At 45.5% G+C, this 10,825-nt stretch overlaps 1 protein-coding gene across 1 annotated transcript in view; it reads right to left on the reverse strand.

Annotated features, from left to right (window-relative positions):
• The window catches only part of TCERG1L (transcription elongation regulator 1 like), a 179,171-nt gene extending 169,082 nt beyond the window's left edge, over positions 1-10,089 (reverse strand). Inside the window, exons 1-3 of the mRNA XM_032312719.1 lie at positions 9,745-10,089; positions 7,511-7,657; positions 6,588-6,768 (exon numbers count right to left, since the gene is read on the reverse strand). Coding sequence (XP_032168610.1) covers positions 6,588-6,768; positions 7,511-7,657; positions 9,745-10,089 — 673 coding nt within the window. The remainder of the gene's footprint in view (positions 1-6,587; positions 6,769-7,510; positions 7,658-9,744) is intronic.
• Positions 10,090-10,825: the final 736 nt, after the last annotated feature.

Consider the following 10,825-nt stretch of genomic DNA (forward strand, 5'->3'; position numbering starts at 1 on the left):
TTCTGTTGCTTATTTTATCTCTTGATTATGGTTTATCATCTCTTGCTTTGTTTGTGTGTCTTAGAACTTTTTAGTTGAATGCCATACGTGATGAGTAGAACAATAGAGGGTGCAATGAATAGGATTTACTCCTATAAATGGGCACCCCTTTTCTTCTGTGAAGCTGCTAGTAAAGGAGGTATGTCCATATATTTGAGTGTTGACCTGGATTTGGACTTCATTGCTGCAGTAGCCTGTAACACCCTATAGGCTTCAAACCCCTTTAATGATGACTTTTGCTTGGGGAAGTTCTGGGGTATCTGACAGACTTTCTTAATATTTGTGCTCCCCTCCTTCAGTTTGCAGCCACCCTCCTATTTCTGCGTCACAAGTAAGGGTCACTCTCCGTGTCTTGCCCTGCAACACCAGCAAATGGCTGTTGCTCTCATTCATCTGCTTAGTGTACAGCAGGCCTGGTCCAGTCTCAGACCCAGATAACCTTCTTATCGGGACTTTAAGTATGAGAATTTCCTAATGTTTCTGCTTCTTTTAAAAAAGTTGAGGGATTTTGAGTTTGTGCTCATGTTTCTCATTTCTCTTCTCCCCAATTATATCAGTACATTTTGGGGTTGTCCATTCAGATTATAATTATTATTGTAATTCCTTCTCATCAAGAATATTGCTTAGAATTATTCACCTACTCCTGTAACGAAATTAAAAAGTATTCTATGTGACTGGCAGGTTATTTATAATTACAGATATTCTGAAACCTGACTAGCCCCATTCTTAGTTTTTGCTTTAGATTAATTTCTCAGTTGGTGGAGGAAATTAAAGAGAGACTATACATTTTTATGATATAAACTTTTCCCAAATTTCTCATATTCTATAAAAGGATTCTAAAGTGTCATGATTTTCTAAAGTGTTGGTGCTGTCCTGATTTGGAAATCAGAGGAAATGTAAGATCAAGTCTGCTTTTTAAAATTTAACTGGTGACTGCTTGAGAAGAGGACCAGCACATCCCACATAACCATATAAAAGTAGACAAAGTCAAAACATAAATGGCACAGCAAAAGAATAAAAACAGATTAAAAGAAAGGACTTACAGAGAACACACTGATGGTCACCAGAGGGGTGGGGGGAATGGGTTAACAGGTGATGGGGTTAAAGGGGTGCACTTGTCCTTAGAACACCAGGTGCTGTATGGAAGCATTGAATCACTACATTGTACACCTGAAACTAATATTATACTGTATGTTAAATAAGACTAAAATAAAAACTTTAAAAATAAAGGAATTACAAGATACCATTAGAAACAAGATACAATAATATAACAGAAGAAGTAAAAAAAACAGGAAAGCAGACATAAATATGCTCAACTACATCTTTAAAAGGCAAAGGCAGAGACTGTGCCTTTCAATAGTGAACCTGAGCTTAAAACAAAAGACGAGGCAAAACCCACAGGAGAAACAATGCAGAGATATAGCATAATGCAGCCAGAAGAAAAGTAACATTCCCTGGAGAACTTGAGGCGAAAACTTTGGTGTGACAAAGCTGATCTGTTGCTCATTTGAGAACATGTTTCCCTTACTGATGCATGTGTCTGACTTCCCTGTTGGAATACATTTCTTCAATCACAGACTTTTGTCCTCATAATTCTCTAAAGCTCCCCCACCAACTAACGGTGCCTGGTGCTGAAGAATGACATGAAGCTACGTCCGCTTCTGGGTCAAGCGGTGCCTCTCCCTCTCATGCATACAGTTCATCAGGACATCGTGGGTAAGACACATGGTGCAGCCACACTGCACACCCCTGCTGCTCTCGGTGTTGCATGGAGGCCGGAGACAAATCGATGTGCTGTTTGCTTTCTATTTTACGTATCACCTCATCTCATTATCCTCATCTCTTGTTCCAGAAACGCATGCTTGAGACTTTTCCTGCACTGTCTTCCATCATTACATCCAGAATCAGCTCTTCTCTTTAAGGATCTTACTTGCCAGCGTTCAAAAGTTCCCTTGCATTCTCTTCTCGCATCTGACTCTCTTTCTGCATGACTTGGCATCTTGGCTGCTCTCTTTTGATCTTATTTTTTTTGATGCTTTTCTATAACACTCTTTTTTTTTTTCTAATAAGGTAAACCGAATGTTAATTTATCCAAAATATTTATCAGTTCCCATGCACGAACCTGTTCCTAGGTTTGTTTCTCTTCCACGTCTTTTGAATAAAAGAATCTTTTATGGAGCAGAATATGATTAGGCTCCCCACCCCATCTTCCATCAGCTTTCTCTCTCTCTCTCTCTCACTGGTCATCTTTGAATGAGGTCAGTTTGGCTTTTTTTCCACCAAGGTGTTGGTAGAATCAGGTTCTTTGATTTTAAGCTAAAGGGCAAGGTTGTACAGACAACTTTTAGACAATCTCCACGTTACACCAAACTACTATTGCATGCATCTTTACTGGACAGAACCTCCCTTTGCTTGATACTCTGAATCTAAGTAATTTTCTTTCTGAGCATCTTGAGGGACCCAGAAGTTCTCATTTTTACAAGTACGGTACAGAGATTCCATAGGAAGCACGGTTTCCACGCTGGCCCTGTCTCCTCTTCTGCTTGCTATCATCCTTGTGTCCTAAGATGTGGTGCAACCCTTCTCCTCCCTGGAAAGATGGGCTCCCGCCTGCTGCATGAGAGAAAGGGGATGTTGGTGGAAGACAGAAAGCAAAGACTCCGACCTAAGTGTGGGGGAGCTCCTCAAGAGAAGAGTCTGTCTGTGCGGGTGGCTCACTGACTCTCCTCCCCAGCAGTCTTGCCTTGAATCAGTTTCCGAGATCTGGGAATGAGTGAGTCCTGGCTTATTTCTCAATTCAACCCATTCATACTGTAATTAGGGATAATTCCTTAAAAAGCCGCTAAATTATTCATTAGAGACTTAAGTTTCTAGTACAGCTGTAACTTTACATATTTTTAAAATGCTTGGATTTACTTTTCAATGAGAAAAACGCTCTGTCTTCTCTGTGTCTTCTTCACTTTGCTGAAGGAACGATGGATCCCGAGCCAAGGAAAGAGGGAAAACTCCACAGCACCCTGTAAAGAGCCGGGGCTTACACACCACCCAGTCCAGTGGGATCATGGGGCTCACAACTGCCGCCCCTTCCTTGCTCCCTGCCCCTCTCTGTCTTCTTCTGTGGTGTGGCCACACTCAGCCACGTGTGATGACCAGACACATTTCTCATGTGTTTGTCTCTTGGCACATTCTATGCCCTTCGTTTGGAACCCCATTCCCCTCTCCTGCCCTATTCAAGTTCTGCTAAGTCTTGGAGATGTGTGTCAGGTGTCATCACCTGCCCCCCGGGGGTGGGCCCTCTCCTGATGATTCCCTTTGAGATCTCCTCAAAGGTCCACAGTGAGCATACAAGATCCATGTTGCATGATCTCATCTTCTGACTTGCCTGTTCCCCACTGGAGCATGACCTCCTTCCCAGCACCCTGCATGGCCGGCAGGAGCGTGGTCCAGGGAATGAAGCAAGAGTATGATATTAACCACTGGGTTCCAGGATGGAAAGCAGCCAATGTGCTTCTCTCAGATTTGCATATGATGGCAGAGCGGCCATAGTACCTTCAATATAAGTGAGTCTAATACAGATCAAAATGAAGTAAGGTCCTTTATAATATTTATTAGGCTTCAGATGACTTATCTAAATTCACAGCTATGCTAATATTACATGAGACCCTGTTGCTGTGCACTCAGCTACCCAACAACACATCAGGTTGTGAGATATTAACACAAGTCTCCAAGGCCACCCAACACCGCCATCCCTGCCTGTTTCAACGTCTAATCCAGTTCAATGAACGGCGCAATTAGTCAAACAAAGCTGCTATCTATGTCTTATCTTTGGAGCTCATGGCACATATTGACCTTGTCCTGCATACAAAACATGACTCCCAAAGTGATTATTACACAAAATTACTACCCACCCAAGAAAGGAAAATGAGCTTCACTCACTAGACCTATTTAAAATGAGGGGGTTTGACTCATTCTTCTGTTTCTTTCAGAGTTCTGATGGTGTTCCTTTGATTAATTGAAATCAGATCAATAAAACATATCTATCATATAAAACCATTTACTTACAAATAGAACAGTGTATAACAAGGTTGATGAACTTAAAAATCAACTATATGTCATATTTGTACATGATATATTAATAGAAGATATGCAATGTTTTATATTTTAAATGTATAACTATATAATAAAAATAAATGTAATATCTAAATTTATTGATCTATAATAGGATAAAAAATTTAATAGCAATTTTTGAAAGAGAGAGAGAGAAAGATCCTGAGTGGGTGAGCAGGTGGTGGGGTGGGAGAGGGCAGAGAGAGGGAGAATCCTAAGCAGTTTCTGTGCCCAGCAGGGGGCCTGACCCAGTGCTTGATCTTATGACCCCAAGATCGTGAACTGAGCTGAGATCAAGAGCCCACTGCTCAAGCAGCTGGGCTGCCCAAGCGCCCCTTCATGATTACTTTTACCAGTATTCCGAAACTTGACCTGTACCATGGTTCAGTGCATTTTTATTTTCTTAACTCTGGTGAACCTACAACGACGTGTCTTTGTTAGCTGACCTGGAGCTGACTTTGCCTTCTGCAGTTACGAGCTCTCTTCCCCGCTTCTCTGTTAAGCAGTTAGTAACACACAATCCACCCCTTCAATACCTTGTTTGTACACAGGGCATTTAACCCCTGCTTTCCACAACAGTAGTTCCTAAAGATTCTGATATTTTTTTAAAAATTCAAAATTTTCACAAAGTTTGAAAACTCCCATCTCAAACACATGCATTTAACTGTTATTAAATTACCTCTAGGGACAGACACATTTCTCCCCAAAAGACAAGTAAAAATGTAAGTCTTATATTCTTATGGGTTATAAGTTCAAAAACAAAAACAAAAACAAAAACAAAACCAGGGGAAAACAGAAGCAGAGATTTTTCAGATAGTGGACCAGGTCAGAGTGATTATTCTATTATCAACTAGAACATGCCCTTTAAAATAAAGTAGTCAAAAGTCAAAGGTAAAATGAACATAAATCTGCTTTAAATAAAGTATGAGATGTTGGCCACACAATAAACAATATCCATACGAGAGACAATCTGTTAGTTGCCACGAGCGTCCTTAACTATGTATTTAACACGTTCATAGTAAAGGTTTTCTTTTTTTAAGATTTATTTATGTATTTATTTATTTGACAGCAAGAGACACAGTGAGAGAGGGAACACAAGCAGGGGCAGTGGGAGAGGGAGAATGTGCTTCCTGCGGAGCAGGGAGCCCAATGTAGGGCTCATCACAGGACCCTGGGATCATGCCCTGAGCCAAGGGCAGACTCTTGACGACTGAGCCCCCCGGGTGTCCCCACAGTAAGGGTTTTCTAAAAAGAGGAGCAGATATACCGAGAAATGTCTCTGTGATACTCAAGGATGGTACGTGAGCCAGCTGAAGTCATGGAGTCCTTACGTGATACGTGTAATCTGATCATCCTGTATGGTCATTGAATTAAATAGGAAACAGGACCATCTTAGCCTAAAATGTTTATAAATGTATGCGTGATATGTATGCAGATTTTAGTGACTCAGTAATGCACCACTGCAAGGACAGAAGGCAAATTTCAGTCAAGAACTATCAAAGCCTGTGACAAACACGAATAGTTGAGCTGTTCCTCCTGATTTATTACTAAACAAGGTCCCTTCCAAACGAGAACATGCAAGGTAGGCAGAGGGAGAAGGAGATAAACACATGCCCTAAACCAGCACGGTGTCATCCACAGGAACACATCCTTGTTACTGAATTTCACAGACGCACATTGAGAAAAGCTTGGTAGGTAGGAGATTACAGGAAGATAATGTAATTCTGAAGTCATAAAATATTCCATAATGGAAGGCGTTGCAAGATCATCTTGGCATGGACAACGCTCGCTTTTATACTATGATCTATGTTAAGGTGATTTTAAAAATCAATTTAAAAATTCATAAGATGATTTTATTCTCCTGTTGCTACATAGGTTTATTATACAATCTTTCATCCAGAGATTATTTCACGAGAGTCTGTTCCAGGACAAATGTTCTTTCAGGCCACTAGGCTCCAAAGATAGAACAAAATCCATCTTCCAAACAGTGTATTTTTATAGGTCCTTCCCAATATCACCCCCAGCATGCAGGCAAAACTCACAAACATCTTGCAGGTGCCCCCGTCCTGCAGACCAGGGAGCTTGGCTACATGAGCCCTATGCCACACGAGGAACATGCGGGCAATGACCTGTCTGATCCATTAGTACTCCTATTAAGAGCAGAAGACTCAGCCCGAGCCTAAAAACTGAGCACTGAGAACTGGGGTTCTATCAAAATCCCCTCAGCCATACCTTGATCTTAAAAACAGATTCCACAGTCTAAAAACACAACGAATAAACTACTCAACACCCGATTTCTTTATAAAAAAGAATCATGTTCATGAAAAAAAGTTACAACATGAAATAATCATTTTGCTAAAATGACAAATATAGTTTTCATACCTAAAACTAACTTATGACTAAAGCAGAAACAAAAAATAATATGTATTTGGGGCACCAACCTGGTATTAGCTGAGGTGCTAACAGCCCCGTGGGAAGAGGCCAGGAGGCAGGAGCTGGTCTGGATAGAGACAGGGCGACTTGGTTCGCCAACAGATGAGGCTTTTCATGCCCACGGAACAACCTTGACTCCTCAGGATATATCCACGTTGAGTCCAGAGCAAAGGAATTATTAAAAAAGATCTGTCCAAAAATAAAGCGAGCATAACACGTAAGAAAAGACACATGATAAAAGCTAAAAACTGCTGTAAAATAGTTCTCTTTCTGACATTGATCAAATACTGGGGATTCTGTAAGTGGGACCCTCTAAAGGCATCATCCTAAACCCTGAAGATCCATGGTGCCGACAACAGTCACCTTCTAGATGAAGTCTCCTGGGCCAGTCTTCTACCATTGACGTGCTTAATTGAGCCTAGCGGCCAGTCTACAAATGGAAGAATCCCTCAGTGAGGTAAACAGTGTGCCGTGGGAAAGTCACCATTTTACTTGTCTTTAGTTTTCAAGTAAACACAGTGTGGCACTTAAATTTGAATCCAAAAGCTAACATAAATCAGAAAGATGAACACTTAAAGCAGTAACAGCAAGAAAAACCTCATAAAATTTGTACTTAAAGTATACAATGTTTAAGACTATATTTTGATCAATGCTTACAGATCTAAAAACTGAAAAAAAAATTTTCAAGTGGATTCTGATTCAGAAGTAGAAACTTTTCATGGCTCCACGGAATCCAGATTTTTCAGTTAAAACAAAAGAACCCCCCACCTCTGCTGGTGTTTTTGAACAGATTGACCTTATTCTGAAAAGATTTATCTCTAGACCTAGATATTGCAATTAGAAAACACACAATGTTTTCTGCTGTTATGGAAATGCCCAACAAATTAATAATTAATGGCCCATTCATCTAATTAAACTACTTGCATTTTACCTTACAATTGGGTATCCTTTTTTCTATCCAACTTTTCCCAACAGGAGGTGGAAGGGCAGATGGGCAGACGTGTGGGAAAACGGGCACCAGCTCCACAGTGGGAGAGGGAGAGAGTCCTATGGACGGAGAATGGCCACCGCACAGCCACTGAAACCCAAGAAAACACAAGGGAGTGCTCGTTAGCCTAAACATATCTACTACTTTGTACCACAAGATGTTGGCATAGCTGCTTTAAGAAAATAATTTTAAAATATATGTATTCGATTAGGAGAGAAATTCCTCCTTTCAAGAGTGAAGAAAAACCATAAATATTCACAAATTTTCAAAATGTATTAAAGCTTTCATATTGGAATCATCACAAAGCATCACCAACATTGCGTTCTTCGATACTGGGAAAGAATTTCTAAGCACAAAGCCATGAGAATATGGTAAGAAATGGGTTTCTACCTTAAGATAATGAGAAACTACAGTGGAGAGATGAAATGCTGGGTATTCCTTCTATAATTCTGGAATTCTTTTCACAAGCAAGTAGGAAGCTCTATTTTATGATAATGCTTTCAACACAAATTCTTTTATTAATTATACTTATCATTTAAAAACCAACACAGCTAATAGTTTCAAAATAAAATTAGCTCAGGGGTTAGGATTCAAAGTTTCCCAAGGTTCACAAATGCAAATACACTCCAAGGCAGAGAAAATATAAGTGAGCTTATCAGACAACTGAAGATCCCGATGCACAGAACAGAACAGCAACATCGAAGGGGGAGCAGACATTTAGGAGACAGTCTCTCTAATTTAAATAACTGAGTCGTCATCAGTGGAGAACTAATAAGATTATTGTTTGATGGTATGGAACACTTTGATATTTATTTGTTTTAAAATTGTAAAAGATTCTTTGATCTTCCTGTTAATGTGAAAATATTCTTCTGGCTCTAAATATTGTTATTGAACAGAAAATATGTAGCACAAAATATTTAAGAGATAAGTTTTTTTAGATTTTTCTGTTTAAATACACACACACACACACACACACACACACACAAATGCAGTGTTCCCTACTGAAAAAAAACTGTAGTTCCTTGACATTATATACCTCTAGTGGTAGGACTCTGATATAACAACCTTTTCAAAACACGGAAAAAGCTACCGACGTTTATTCGATAAAACCCAATACGAACTGCATCACATATCAGAACGTGATATCCGGCACCTTATATGTGATGTATCCTTAAGTATGAAGACCGATTTAGGAGGAGTTTGACAACATTTTTTAGAAAAGCTCACGAGATAATATTGGAATTAAATTAATTAAATGATGTATTCTAACACACCACTCATTTGAATATGCTAATGAGGACAATCTTGGGAATAAAATACATGTTATTCCCTGATTTAAATGCATCTGCATGTTAGACAGCAAACAATGGGTCTTGCCAAAACCAGCCTGCCCTGCTCTGTTGCACCATTAATCAAAGGTACAGTCACTTTTTCTTTTTAATTCCACGTTTTAAACCCCAAACTCTTCTAGAGTGCAATATGGCATTAGCTAATTTAGTGGACTCCGGCTGACCTAGGTGGAAGGGAAAATCGCCGGCAGTATTTCTCAGTATTAAAGACAGGATTTCCTTGCCGGCTTCCATTGGTTTGAATTCTCTTAAGCATTGTCCTGAGTCTATTGAAAAATTAAAAAAAAAGAAAGAAAGAAAGAAAGAAAAAGAAAAAAAGGGGGGGGAGCCCAGATCAGAATCAGAAATAGCTATTGATTCCCAGCTTGCTTTTCAAGTCTGGCAGAGACTGTAAAAGTATTAACTTCTCGGCGATACGCCAGCCACAGAACGCGGCTGCAACGCGGGCTCCCGCGGCCGCTACTTCAGCACCGCGCTCTGGACAGCGACCCCGGCCCGGGCGAAAGTTGCGGCCAGGGCGGTCCCAGCTCCCGCCCGCGGCGCGGACTGCCCAGCGCCCGGCCCGGGGCCGCCAGGACGTGCGGCGGAAACTGCCGGGAGGCAGAGCGGGACGTCGAAGCATGAACTTTGTTGCCGATGCATGGCTGCCAGGCTGCGCCCTGATGGCTCGAGGAGCCGAGCACCACCGCGGGGAGGGCAGGGCGCGAGCCGCAGGGCCAGGGCCGCCCGGGGGGCCACGCGAGGGCCGCGCCCAGGGGATGGAGCGGGGGTGGGGGGGCAGCCGGGGACGACCCCCCCCCCCGGATCCCGGGGCCGGGGACACGTTACCTGCCCGTGGAGCAAGGGGTAGTGGTGCACGGAGGCGGCGGCGGCGGCGTGGTCTGGCGCAGAGGGCAGCGGCAGCAGCGGCAGCAGGGGCTCGCCGGGGGCTTGCCAGCCGGGCAGCCCCGGGAGCAGCGGGCCGGCGGGGGGCTGCGCCGAGGCGAGCAGCACGGGCGGGGGCGCGACCCCGGCGCCCAGCCGGAGCAGCCCGGCCGAGCCGGGAACCATCCAAACCCAGGGCGGCGGCGGCGGCGGCGGGTCTGCATTCATCGGCCAGAGGAGAGGCTGCCGCCGCCGGGGCTGCTGCTGCAGCTGCCGCCGCCGCCGCTGGAGCCTGGCGCCCACCAGCATCCTGCATCCCCGCGCGGGCGGCGGCGGCGGGGGCGGCGGGGGCGGCGGGCGCCCGAGGTGCGGGCCGGCGGCGGCGCGGGCTCCGGAGCCAACTCACTTGGTTCCGCGGCGCGGCCGCTCGCTCCGCCCCTGCCCCGCGCGGGGAGCCCCTCCTCCCGCCCGCCGCCCGCCCCTCCGAGCGCGGCCGCCCGCGCCGCCGCCGCCGCCGCCGCCGCCTCCCCGGCCGGGCCGGGCCCGCGCGCCCCCCGACTCCGGGCGGCCGCTGTCCGCTCCTCCCTCCTCCCGCGGCCGCCGGGCGCCCGCCGCCCCCAGCCCCCGCCCGGACCCCAGCGGCGGCGCGGGCGGGCGGCTCCGGGGCGCGGGCGCGCGGGCCGGGATCCCGCGGATCGCGCCCCCGGCTCCGGTGCCGCGCGGGAGGCCGCTGGCTCGCGCGGACGGTGCGCACGGAGGGGCGGCGAGCGCGGCCCGACCCGGGAGCCGAATGCAAGCGCGGCGGCGAGCGGAGGCCAGGCCGGCGGCGCGGGAGCCGGGCACGTCCTGCCGCCGGGCGGGGCCGGGGCGCGGGCTGGCACGGGGCCAGCCGCCCTCTGCCTGGCTTCAGCAGGGCCAAGGTCTCAGGGCCTCGAGGGGATGCTGGCTGCAGACCCGACGCCAGGGGGGCGTCCATCGCCACTGGACGCGGTCAGATTCCGTCTCGGGAAAATCTGCCCAACACTTCTTGACCCGCCGGCAGGTC

The sequence above is a fragment of the Mustela erminea genome, chromosome 14 (assembly GCF_009829155.1).
Source record: "Mustela erminea isolate mMusErm1 chromosome 14, mMusErm1.Pri, whole genome shotgun sequence".
NCBI lineage: Eukaryota > Metazoa > Chordata > Mammalia > Carnivora > Mustelidae > Mustela > Mustela erminea.